The sequence below is a fragment of the Watersipora subatra genome, chromosome 11, assembly GCF_963576615.1.
Source record: "Watersipora subatra chromosome 11, tzWatSuba1.1, whole genome shotgun sequence".
NCBI classification, from domain to species: Eukaryota; Metazoa; Bryozoa; class Gymnolaemata; order Cheilostomatida; family Watersiporidae; genus Watersipora; species Watersipora subatra.
Window position 1 is genome coordinate 639,447 of NC_088718.1, and position 14,349 is coordinate 653,795.

Sequence of the window (14,349 nt, forward strand, 5' to 3'; positions counted from 1 at the left end):
ACCTCATGATACTACTAGTTAGTATTTTATATTACACCCCATGGTGCTACTAGCTAGTATTCTACATTACTCCTCATGGTACTACTAGTTAGTATTCTATATTACACCTCATGGTACTGCTAGTTAGTATTCTATATTACATCTCATGATACTACTAGTTAGTATTCTATATTACACCTTATGGTACTACTAGTTAGTATTCTATATTACACCTCATAGTGCTACTAGTTAGTATTCTATATTACACCTCATGATACTACTAGTTAGTATTCTATATTACACCTTATGGTACTACTAGTTAGTATTCTATATTACACCTCATGATGCTACTAGTTAGTATTCTATATCAAACCTCATGATACTACTAGTTAGTTTTCTATATTACACCTCATGATGCTACTATTTAGTATTCTATATCAAACCTCATGATACTACTAGTTAGTATTCTATATTACACCTCATGGTACTACTAGTTAGTGTTCTATATTACACCTCATGGTACTACTAATTAGTATTCTATATTACACCTCATGGTACTACTAATTAGTATTCTATATTACACCTCATGATGCTACTAGTTAGTATTCTATATCAAACCTCATGGTACTACTAGTTAGTATTCTATATTACACCTCATGATGCTACTAGTTAGTATTCTATATCAAACCTCATGATACTACTAGTTAGTAATCTATATTACACCTCATGATACTACTAGTTAGTATTCTATATTACACCTCATGACACTACTAGTTAGTATTCTATATCACACCTCATGATACTACTAGTTAGTATTTTATATTACACCCCATGGTGCTACTAGCTAGTATTCTACATTACTCCTCATGGTACTACAAGTTAGTATTCCATATCACACCTTATGATACTACTAGTTAGTATTCTATATTACACCTTACGATACTACTAGTTAGTAATCTATATTACACCTCATGATACTACTAGTTAGTATTTTATATTACACCCCATGGTGCTACTAGCTAGTATTCTACATTACTCGTCATGGTACTACTAGTTAGTATTCTATATTACACCTCATGGTACTACTAGTTAGTATTCTATATTACACCTCATGGTTCTACTAGTTAGTATTCTATATTACATCTCATGATACTACTAGTTAGTATTCTATATTACACCTTATGGTACTACTAGTTAGTATTCTATATCACACCTCATGATACTACTAGTTAGTATTTTATATTACACCCCATGGTGCTACTAGTTAGTATTCTATATTACACCTCATGGTACTACTAGTTAGTATTCTATATTACACCTCATGGTACTACTAGTTAGTATTCTATAGTACACCTCATGGTTCTACTAGTTAGTATTCTATATTACATCTCATGATACTACTAGTTAGTATTCTATATTACACCTTATGGTACTACTAGTTAGTATTCTATATCACACCTCATGATACTACTAGTTAGTATTTTATATTACACCCCATGGTGCTACTAGTTAGTATTCTATATTACACCTCATGGTACTACTAGTTAGTATTCTATATTACACCTCATGGTACTACTAGTTAGTATTCTATATCACACCTCATGGTACTACTAGTTAGTATTCTATATTACACCTTATGATACTACTAGTTAGTATTCTATATTACACCTCATGGTACTACTAGTTAGTATTCTATATTACACCTCATGGTACTACTAGTTAGTATTCTATATTACACCTCATGGTACTACTAGTTAGTATTCTATATTACATCTCATGATACTACTAGTTAGTATTCTATATTACACCTTATGGTACTACTAGTTAGTATTCTATATTACACCTCATAGTGCTACTAGTTAGTATTCTATATTACACCTTATGATACTACTAGTTAGTATTCTATATTACACCTCATGGTACTACTAGTTAGTATTCTATATTACACCTCATGATGCTACTAGTTAGTATTCTATATCAAACCTCATGATACTACTAGTTAGTATTCTATATTACACCTCATGGTACTACTAGTTAGTATTCTATATTACACCTCATGGTACTACTAATTAGTATTCTATATTACACCTCATGGTACTACTAGTTAGTATTCTATATTACACCTCATGATGCTACTAGTTGGTATTTTATATCAAACCTCATGATACTACTAGTTAGTATTCTATATTACACCTCATGATGCTACTAGTTAGTATTCTATATCACACCTCATCATACTACTAGTTAGTATTTTATATTACACCCCATGGTGCTACTAGCTAGTATTCTACATTACTCCTCGTGGTACTACTAGTTAGTATTCCATATCACACCTTATGATACTACTAGTTAGTATTCTATAGTGACAATTACATCTAGAAAGCAATTGCTAATGTCTTTCGTAAACTATCTCTATCAATACATTACAATTACAAACTAGAAGAGTTCGGCAATTGTACAAGACTGTCACGCATTTAAAACAACAGGCCAGACTTCAGAACTAATCTGTAGCACAAGTATTTGCCTTAATCAGATTTATGACGGCTTGGCTAAATCGCATTGTACTAAAGTATTGATGATGGAGTTCACTGGGGTTCTGATAGCTGTTAGTTATTGTATTCATAGGTACATTACAGGTTGAAGAGCAAACCCTTTTTACCACATCATTCAACATGGAAGTTAGTCTAAAATTATATGTAAACTGGTTAAAACAGTTTTTCTTATGAACACGAAATATCAGCTGTCCAATCAAGCATGTGCATAGCTTGATACCTATTGCTACTAGTAGGCATCTATAGCTTGAGAAAATTTAGGGCTGCCATAGCCACAGCGTGGAATTTTTACAGATACAGCATAGAACTCCCGTAAACATGGTGTAGAGCTCCCGTAGGCATGATGTAGAACTCCCATAGACATGGAGTAGAACTGTCATAGATGCAGCATAGAACTGCCATAGATACAACATTGAACTACCATAGATACGACATAGAACTATCATAGAAACAGCATAGAACTGCCATAGATACAGCATAGATTTACTATAGATACAACATAGAACTACCATAGATACAGCATAGAACTACCATAGATACAACATAGAACTACCATAGATACAACATAGAACTACCATAGAAACAACATAGAGCTACCATAGATACAGCATAGAACTACCATAGACACAGCACAGAACTACCATAGACACAGCATAGAACTGTCCCCATTACAGTAGGCCTATAGAACTGTCACAGATACAACATAGAAACACCATAAACACAGCATAGAACTGTTACAGATGCATTTCTGAATTATTATAGACACAGCAAAGTAGAAGGGTTAATTTATTTTCTGAATGCTGACTCCCTTGAGAGCGCATCAAGTCTGAACATGACACAAACCAGATAAATTATTCATCTCATTACCAATCCTCACTTGCAATTATTCTGTCAAATGCTATAGTTGTCATCTACAGGTTGCTCCTGCCTTATAGTGACCTATATACATTGTACATTCATCTGTATTATAGTGCAGCACCCATTCACTGACTCGCTTCTTCATATTGATGCCAAATTTTTACTCACTACCCACAGTCGCAAGAGGTCATGGTGCAAGATTAAGGTTCAAAAATCACCAAGGCCATGTATGGTAGACTTTTCTAACTATCCCCCTCCCTTTTTCCTTCTCTTGGTTTCTCCAACCCTTTTTTGTTTCTCTTGCCCCTTTTCCGCTGTCATTCTCATTTAGATGCAAGTACAGGGAATTAGTAACAGACAGAAAAGACATAGTGTAGTACCATTTTTAAGTGAATTTGTAAAAGATAACGTACATAAAAAAACTCCAATGATCTTTAAAACATGTTTTCCAGCTGGTATAGAAATTCAGTTTTGATATAGCTTGTTATATGTAGCCTGAGTTTTACTTTCTTCGCATTTCTGAGGTTAGGGATTTGTAAGCCCTGCAACGGTTTAAATGATTTCTAAAGTTACTCTAATTTTTATATAAATGTAAAGCACTAGTAACAGTATTTAAAAATGGCCATGCTTTTCTGCATTAAAAAATGTTTTTTTATAACAAGCAAAACAAGTAGATAACTCTTCCACTATGATGTTAAGTTTGAGAAGTATAAAATTAGAGACTGCTTTGGTGGCCAGCAAGTCAACAATAAAAACACATAAAAGTTGCTGTGGCATAAATTGATAGCGTGGAAGGCAGCCATTTGCAGAACCATGTAGACCCAAAATTTTGATTTTAATAGAGAGTATTATCAGCATTGTTAAGTAGATCAGCAACCTAAAGCCAGCAAACAAATGGATCATCAACCTTTGACAGTTTTAATATGACTTGTCTACAGAAAAAGACAATACGACCCTTTTGATTCGGTGTGAGCAAACTCTTCTTACTGTAAGATAGAAAGGGAACTTTCTGAATGTGTTAGATGTAGATGTAGCTCCTTGTTAAGCTGTTATACCTGACTTAGTAAATTACTCAAAAGTGTCTCCTAACTCATATGTGTTCTAAAGAACTGCTCTCAAGTAAACGTCACAAGTGTTAAAAAGCTCACTGAGGTCAGATATTAATAAAAGTATACATTTACATCATGCAGCTCACGGTGAGTTGCTACAAGAAAGTTGAGATTAGTAGATTTCAACACAATTTTTATCATTTGCCATCGTTTTTGATGTTTGAGGATATCTTAATGTCAGGATGTTTCAAGATTAAAATTGACAAAACTTGATTGCAGTTAAAACGCTCACAAGAGATGTACGTGCGAATTGACATTCACTAGTTGTTATCATTAGTATAGTTGATATCAGCTATTGTGTTCAAGCTACAGCGTTGCATGTCTCTATTCTGTCAGTCTCTTTGCAACTATAGGCGTCATAATCGCATCTTCACTTGATCCGAGGGTTTCAACCGCGTTCAAGTTTTGTTGATGTCAATCTTGAAACACCCTGGCAGTCAGATCATTTCAAACATCAAAATCAATCTCAAATGATAAAAATACCGATAATTTCTGACAAAATCTACTAAAATTGGTGCAAGTTTATTCTTAATGCTCATACACTATGACTAGCCAAAGAGGAGTTAGACAATGCGAGAGTTTTTCGTGTTAAGCCTTGATATCGCGTCATTAAAAGAACCTGTTGAATCTTCCATGGGCATTCGCAAAACATCAATCCATATTGCAAAAACATTACTCTAGGGTACGCGTCACGCCTTCAACAAAATTTATCTGAATGTGTTGATTAAATAGACACGCATTTAACGCATGCAACTATTGTGTAGGCTGCTGGGACCGGCGTTAAAGGACTAATCAGGCCCAAGGGAGAAAAGATTATGAACACAAGTACACCGAATGTGAAGTTTTATTAGTTTACATTGTGATAGAGATGCAAGATCAATAGAGAGAGCACCGAAGGGAGATATGGGGGCAGAGTGTCACATGAGCCCTTCTTATCTGGTCTATTGTGTATCTGCTTGTTAATATCTCACTTCATACAAGCTGTTAAAGATATATCATACCTTACTGAAAGAAAATTAATGAACTAATGTGTCATTTGAAAAATATCTTTGTTAATACATGAATGTTTATTTTGAAGTATATAGGTGCAAGAAGGGCTGAGCAGTTGTAATTTTGTAAAATAGCAAAACATTAGGAACGCTAGTGAAAATGATAGCAAATTTAGGAAAAGTATTTTTGTTACTCTCAAATGTTTGGGAATATTTTAGCACATTCCCCAACGTGCGTGCAAGTTAGAAAGTAGGGATATTACCAATATACTGAGATCTGACCAAGTACAACACAAGTGGGAAAAGCTCATGCAACTCTGAGGTCTGTGAATGACAAAACCTAGCCTTAGGCCTTTATAGATTAACGATATTCGTGTCAGAGTTCAGATTCAAAAGCATTCCAGCCATTTTGCTAATGGAGGGACCATGAATAATGAATGATGCATATGAATAAGGCGTCATTACATGGTTGCTATGGAAGCATGTACATTAAATACAATCTGAACATATAACTTGTGTTTTTAGGCCTTGCACTTTAAGTCTGGTAAGCCATAACGCCCGCAAATACAATGCTTTACGAAGGAACACAGACAATGTTTGACAAAAAGAAAAATAGTTGATAACCATTCTGTGAGATATCTACAAGGATGAAATTAAGTGTTTTCAACCTGAAACTGCTTTGTAAAAAGACCAATTAGAGAAGAGAATCAAACAGTTTAATGTTTTAGCTGATATCATTTGACGAGTAAATAATGCTTAATCAAACCAACTAATATTAAGCCAGGGGATATTAATTGTTTAAGAATCAACTAATAATAACATAAAGGTACTGACTAATCATGATATTTACAGCTAACCAGACTGCAGCATAACAAGTGTGGCTCAAGGTTTTACCTAAAAGGAACATTTCAAGTCAGAGTATATACTTTCTCAAGCTCTCTCTACTTTCATTGACCTCTTTTGAACTAACGTTATTTTGTTACCATTTTTTCCGAATAAAAATTGACGAAAAAGCTAGCTATGAACCGGATTCTGCCTTCAATTTTTTCTGTAGTTAAACCGTGTAGATAATCGGGTTGTACATCAAAAAGAGCCATCGACCTAGTTGAGTTTGAATAGGATCATTTCATGAAAAACAAACAGCATTAATATTCTATCTCCATATATATGTAAATACACTAAGCATGCATCTGGGTTCAAAACCTTTCAGATGCATACTCGGAGGGCACAGCATAGGTATTACTCGCAGTAGTAAAAAGCTCACAAGTTTTCCTCTAGTAGGACAGTTAATAAATTTATGACATGAAAATGCAACATTGACTTTAGGATTGTAAGTATGTGATAGTATTTATGTGTGATGTAATGAAGAGGGTTGAATCAGGTTTGACTTTCATGTCTTTAAAGTATATTTAAGTATACGCATCCATAGACATGGAAGACTTAGAAGATGAGGTGCAGACAGAAACAGGTAGGAACACTTCCTGTTATATACATGGCAAACTGTATAAATGTGAGATTGGTTTGCGATTGCTCAGCATTCTATAATGGCTTTTAATAAACATAGTTTCAGTCACCATAGCAACAAGCAGGTGCATTACTGCAATTACCTATTACTATTAAATACATTTGTAGCCTTTGTACCAGCCACAGTGACATCTATGGTTTATTATTGTTTTGTTTCTTCGTGTCTGTTGTACAGTTCCACAAAACGAGTAGCTTCTTGAAATACCAAGTGTATATATTTTTCACACGTTGAACTGCTTCAGAACTATGTAACTGGAGAATTCCTTAAGGCGACTTTTTACGGTTAGTCTCTATTTTTATTATTTAAAAAGTTGAATAATCTTAACCATTTTCATCATGATTCTGAAATGGAAAATTTGTTGACGGTTAGTGGGACATGTGATCTAGCCCTGTTGTCATCATAAGTGAATCAGTGGTGTTTGCAGTGGGACAAGTCATTCGTCTGTTTAGTGATTGCATGGCATTGGTTTCACCTTGTAAAACTTTTTATTACACTATTGTTGTCAGTGGAGTATTAGTAGTAGTGTTAGTAGTAGTTTTAGCAGTAGAAAACACTGTAATCCCTGTCGGTCCTCAATTGTTCGGACTAATTCTGACTCGGCCATGCTCGGACATTGAAAATTGAGTACTTTACTGTATCCCAAACTTACTATACTGCAGTAGCGTAAACCTTAAGTCGAATCTTCCACACCATAGCCTATAATCCTATCTCATGCATTTGTCCATAAAAACATACTTTCTCTTATTGTGGATGTCCATATATTTGGCATATCTTCCGCTCACATATTTCACACGGTAAAGAAGGCCAGTGAGTTCAAATTGTTCTCCGGATAGTTTGGTGTCATAACTAAGTTTATAAAAGCCTTACTCAAAAGCCTGCCTTTTTATGATGCAATCTGCAGACGATGTTCTAGAAATTTGTGCAGACACGACTTAAGTTGTTTTTCTTAAATCAAAAATGGCTAACATTCGTCAAGTAATACAAAAACTGGAAATATAAACAATAGCTTACATGGAAATATAAACAATAGCTTACATGGAAATATAAACAATAGCTTACATGGAAAAAGTTCCAAAGAAAGCTTCCTAAAGCTCATTCAATATCTCAGCAGTATTTTGTTCTTTAAGGGTCAGGGTTAAAGGTCATTGAATGCTGAGGGTTTGTAGGGCTTATTTTGTGAACAACTACAAAACAATGACTCTCGCACCTTCCATAAAAGAATGTTAGGTCTACGAGTACTTCATTATGAAGCAGCTGGCGGAATGCCTTTCAAACAGCATTTATTGTATCTATCAGGACTACTGCAATTAAGGAAGGGTTCTTGAGGAAGATATTTTGTTTGGTGATGCGATTTGCTTCACGTCTTCTGCGTGAAATGCATCTCAAAATACCAGATAGTTGTTTCCTGGTGTGACGTGGGAACAATCATATTGATTGATGAAAGATGACATTATAGAAAATTTTTGTAGATTTTACCAGAAAGTGTCGGTATTTTTCTATTATTTACGATTGTTTTTAATGTTTGTTTTTATTGTTTTAATGTTTGTCATATTATATATTCACTAAAAACATAAAGTAACAGAATAATATAGAAAAATAAGGAAATGTTTTAGATAAGATGTTTTTAATGTTAGAGGTTATCTGACTGCCAGGATGTTTCAAGTTTAAATTCAACAAAACTTGATCACAGTTAAATGCTTAGAAAAAAATATGTACCCAGACTTTACCAAAAATGACGTCAACAGTCTGTGCTCCATGGTTTCAGTGACGGCACTGCTATTCTATGCCCGCATACCGCTTGTCATTTATGCGGTATTCGCGATGTCTAGCGCTGCTGCTGCTGGGAATGCATAAGGAAATACCAGCCAGTTGATTCCTAGTATACCAAGTGAGCAACCGTACTGACTAATTGCAGCAAACCACAACAAAATAACTTTCAGTACGACTAGTAACATAGCAGAGCCAAATCTGTAAAAAGGAAAGAAAAGGGCAGGTTTAAAGATGCAAAATGAAACCATTTTGTTTCATAGGAGTAAAGAGAGCCAAGCACGAAACGACTGATCCAGATCCAGAGATAAGCTGCCTCCGCCCCTGTCTCCTGCAAATCATTAAGGAACTGGACGATGAGGAAATTTTGATAAGAAATGCAAGAAACATTGTAATTACAGCTCTTCAGCAAGGGTATATATGATATACATAGTTACCACTAGTTACATAGTAAGGGTATATATTATATATATAGTTAATACTAGTTACATAGTAAGAGTATATATGTATATATATAAATATATATATATAATTATTATATATTATATTATATATATATATATATATATATATATATATATATATTCCAATGTAGTGTGTTAAAGCTGCCAGATAGTGCTCAATGAGTGGTCAGAGCTTAAATATAAAATTTATTCATGTAAAACCTTAGATAAAAAACAACTTCATGAAGTTGTTTTTTATCTAAGGTTTTACATGAATAAATTATATATATATATATATATATAGTTACTACTAGTTACATAGTAAGGGTATATATTATCCCACGACCAAACACGAGCGAAGCGAATGTTAGGGAGCTTTATGATAAATGCATATGTGCACACAACTCACGAAAATTATTCATCAACGGCCGTCGCAAACCCTTGTACCGAAGTCTCATCAACAAATTTAACCATTTTTCAATGGATAATAATTTTTCAAGTATAATAATGATACAAAACACATATGAACATATTTAAATACTTTACCAAGCCTTTGAAAAGTTTCCGCAATATCCTAAAACTAACCCATCTGATTGGATTATACATAAATAGACAGATTAATTTGGCCAAAAATCGCGATAAAATCTTGACAAGCTTTTTCTAATCAAAATTAAGACTGGCCAACGAAACGCCAATAAAGCCGTGCGACAGAGAGTAGAACTATTAAGTCGTGCTTATTTCACGAGAAAAAACATGCACATTTCACCAGCCTATGGCATTGTTTAATTGCCTAAGGTTTCTGTAACTAACGTAGAAGTACTGAAAAGTAATCGTTTCTTTTTTGCCGATTTCAAAGTAACTGAAATTTTAGACACCTATAATGAGTACTTTGGTATTCCAACTGATGTCCAAAGCAGTGAAAGTAAAGGAAATGACGATGATATTTTTCTAACGATTCTTATAAGATTATTACGATGTTTATTTATAAGAATAATTATTCGATTTTATAAGATTTAATTATAAGAATAGTCATTCGAATTTACAGGATAAAAGTATATAGTGACCGATGTTGGGCAATATGGTACTGTTATTATTTTTTCTAAATAATTTTGTTAAATAGATTTTATAAAAATCTAGATAAATATCCCAACTTCTTGATATTGGTTGCTATGACCAATGATATACAGCCCCCAGGGGGCTGTCCCAGGGGGCACCCTGAGGCAGCCCCAGAGGGCTGTATATCATTGCAATGACGTTTTGAAATGTAAACAACATTGTCCATTGGTTTTCTATTATTACTGTATTACTATATTAACAATATCGGTTATTCTAATAATATCAGTGCATTTTACTTCTAATATTGCATTTCTCCTATTGCAGGGGGAAGATATAAACATATAATTTTTTCCTTTCATTATTGCTGTTTGTTGTACATAATAACACCCAGTACATTACAGCTACCATTGCAGTTATCCTATTGCACTGCAGTGCCATTTGACTGCTAATATTGCATTTCTCAACCATCAGTACCCTTTCTTTTTTCCAATATCACTTTGGTCGTGGGCTGTATGACAGGGGAATTTCTAGTATATATAGTTACTACTACATGTAGTATCCTCCATACCTATGTCATATGTAGAGAGGAAACTAGTAGTTTGTACTAGTAAATACTAAGAAACTAGTGTAGATAAGGAGGAAGCTGAGCCAATGAGGAAGTGGAGCCAGCCGATAAAGTGTATTGTTCTTGGTTGAACGGAGCTTTCTGTATTGGAACTACAACTTTCTGCAACTGACACCTTATATTATAAAAGTCAGCAGCTGAAAGAAAGCAGTCCTGTTAGCTTTGCTATCACAATATAAGGATGACCAATGATTGTAGAAATGAATGAATAAAATTGTTTATTTCGGGAAAAAAATAGTTGAACACCTTTGATTCTTTTTGACCAATTAGCATTAATTATCCGTTTTCAAATGATGTGATAGAAACATCTTTACTTTCGAGCCCCTCTTAAACAATAGCTTTCATTTTCATGCAATACTTCAAGGTGTCATACACTTCTGCTGCTTTTAACAAAGGAAGCTTTTGGCAAAGTTTTTTTTAGAGAAGTGTTTAAAAAAAATTGCCATAAACCTGAAGTAGTATATCATTGAAGCCCGTATATCATAATTTGAAACGCTGTTATGCTTATTGTTATCTATATGTAGTAATTGAGGTTTTTTTTAAAGTAATAATGAAACGCTTGCAAACAGAAATGATTATACTGAACTAATAATGAAGAAGATGCAATTGCTCAATCCACACGCTAACAGACTCTAACTGTTCTTTGCTGTTTGTGTTAGAGAAATCATTTCAACCCTACCAGGAAGCTCTGTAGGCAATTATTGCAAAAGCCGTTAGCATGACTTATGATTTGCTACTGCGTATTGGAGTCGGGTGAAATACGATTAAGATAGAATATTGCTCACACAATTTTGTCTTTTTTTATTTAAATCATTGGCAATTGCATTTACTGTGAGAAATTGTCTGCTCATGCATTTGAAAATTTGACGACATTCACCTCATATGTAATGGAAATACGTTCAAGTATAAAGTTCTAAATAGATTATTTCTGTTAATCAGGCGCTGGGAATACCCCAGTATTTAAGGGTCGCCATCCCACACTATCCGGAGGTTAGCTACTATTAGCTGTGAATACATAACTAGTTCCATATATAAATGGCTGCCAAGGAAATGCGCGCTTAATATTGCAAAACAAAAAATTGACTTCCGTGCTAGATTTTCTAATTATATTGAATGCTTATCTGAGACAGGTAGTTCTACATGAAGTTCTTGGAGTTGTGCTTTGTTTTCACAGTAGCCTTTTCTTAGGTCTGCAAAACTTCTCTATTGTCTAAACTTCTAAGTTCAATAAATCCATAATAATATCGCAATTTTAGAGCGATTGTGCCATATTGTAAGGAGTTGTCCTTTCACATGCTGCTTAATGTAAGAAAGAACAACTCTTTATCTTATGATCCTTTGGTCACTTCTATAAATTGTGGTATATAATTGTAAGAAAAATTTGATAGGTTGATAAAAAAAAATTGCAAGCAATAATTTATTGCATGAAATCTTATGCCAGTTGCACCGCTGTTATTTTCGCTGTAACATATAATCTACAGTCTCACAGCAACTTAAATAAACTTTGCACTTCAACTCTGCATTTATTAGGTCGCAAGACCCCTTTGAGATGCCTGGACACATCTCTGCAATGTCTACCTAGTGAGACAACCAGACATACGCTCTTTTTCCTTTCATGTTTTTTTCTAGAATGTTATGAATGAGGGCCATTCAAATTCTTATCAGACACAAAATGCGAAAGGTGTTGGTTTATGGTTTGAAGCCATGCTCTGATCTGTATTTGCAGAATGGCAGAAAATAAAGGAGAGCAAGAAAATGACTCGCTGCAAATATTATTAAAAAGGACACTATATCAAACAGAGTCAAGGCCGTCAGTCGATTTTCAAGCAACTATGATTTTAAAAGATGCTCTAAGCGCTCTAGTTGCTGAGCCACCAACACCTGCTGGAAACCATTTCTCATCTGCCACTCTTACAAAATGTGCGAAATTTAAATGTGCCTTTGGATTTATCTAAGGAAAGTTTCTTTGTATATGTGTGTGTTTGTTTGTTTCATTTTCATTTCTTATGTGATCTAATAATCTCAAATATACTTGAGTATGTAAAATGAGTAAAAAGAATTAATTTAATGAGAATCACCAAACTGTAATAGAACATAACTTTCAAGTTATTGTGTGTTGGAAGTAATAAAGCATCTGGAAGCATTGCTTCTGAAGAATGTTCATTATGTACATGCTGGGTAATCACAAGGTCAAATCATCAATTTGGATTGCTATTGAAAGCCATGTCCACCATTTGATTGGCTTAAAACGTTGTTGAAAGTCACTACCACCACATGATTGGTTTAATATATTGTTGATTGCCTGTACCACCACATGGTTGGCTTAGAACATTATTGATAGCCAAAAGTGGGCCAGTCGGTAACTCCCTATGTATGCCATCCAAAGACAAGAAAACACTACATACATGTACATACCGGTATATATACATACACGTAGCTCCAATCAACAAGGTTCTAAGAATGATACGACTTCTATTAATGTATTACCTTGTTGAGTTGAATAGCAGCCCTTTGAGAGCGGATGGCTGTCTCTGCACCCTCATTGGAGAGTGATGTAGGGAGATGAAGAAAACTAGAAGACATATGAAGTGACTACTGAATTCTCGACATTGCAGGGTAACAAAATAATTTTTATTTTTCCCATTGAATTTGAGTAACTTACCTGTTAAGATTGTAGTCTAAATCTTTACTATAACAATAGTCATGTTTGAAGCCAGTTAATAATCGTTGCGCGTAATGATCCACCGTGCTAGTAATAACCAATAGAAATTTTTCAAGCGTTTTAACCACGAGTATTTTAGCCTATTATGACCACGATTAATCAGCTGGACCAGAAGTAGCTCGTGTGGCTTAATGGGTAAGTTCATCACCTCCAGAACTGGAGGTGGTGAGTTGAAATATAGTATGAAGTGCATTTTTCATTCCTGAAACTTTATCGCTATAACTGGATAAAAGGATGACAGAGACTGAGATTTATAAATACATGTATATAGACTAGGCCAGTTGAGGTGGTGTAAATTCTAGACACCGAATACATTATGGAGACAGAATAGCAAATGTTTATCTTGCTGGCACTGAGCAAATTAGTTGGGGTAAAGACTGACTTCGGTGAACTCATTGCTTACAGTCCAAAAGCCTGGTTTCGTGTGCTGAACCTAGTGCTATTATAAAACGAGGAGATAAATCCAAATCATGCACTTATCAAACCATTGAAAATTACATTGTCTGTAACTGTAATGTAGACACACCTACAACGTAAATATTCTATTTGGAGAAGGTTCAAGTGATAGGGATTTGAGTTATGTAAACCATAAATTACACGACAATTGCTTAATCAAAGATGTTCAATTACTGTATAACTATACGAATTTGTGTTACTATACATATATTGTAATATGATTATTGGAATGTTCTAGAGAAGAATTTTGTTTTGGTCTAATGGTGAT

At 34.2% G+C, this 14,349-nt stretch overlaps 1 protein-coding gene across 2 annotated transcripts in view; it reads left to right on the forward strand.

Moving 5' to 3' along the window:
- Window positions 1-12,946, forward strand: part of LOC137408804 (uncharacterized) — a 28,669-nt gene extending 15,723 nt beyond the window's left edge. Inside the window, exons 1-3 of one of the 2 annotated variants that reach the window (XM_068095391.1) lie at window positions 6,847-6,955; window positions 9,043-9,193; window positions 12,630-12,946. In XM_068095391.1, coding sequence (XP_067951492.1) covers window positions 6,919-6,955; window positions 9,043-9,193; window positions 12,630-12,858 — 417 coding nt within the window. In that variant the 5' untranslated portion in view covers window positions 6,847-6,918 and the 3' untranslated portion in view covers window positions 12,859-12,946. Of the gene's footprint in view, window positions 1-6,846; window positions 6,956-9,042; window positions 9,194-12,629 lie in introns of those variants that run through there. The other variant, XM_068095390.1, reaches the window with a different exon arrangement.
- The last annotated feature ends 1,403 nt before the right edge of the window (window positions 12,947-14,349 follow it).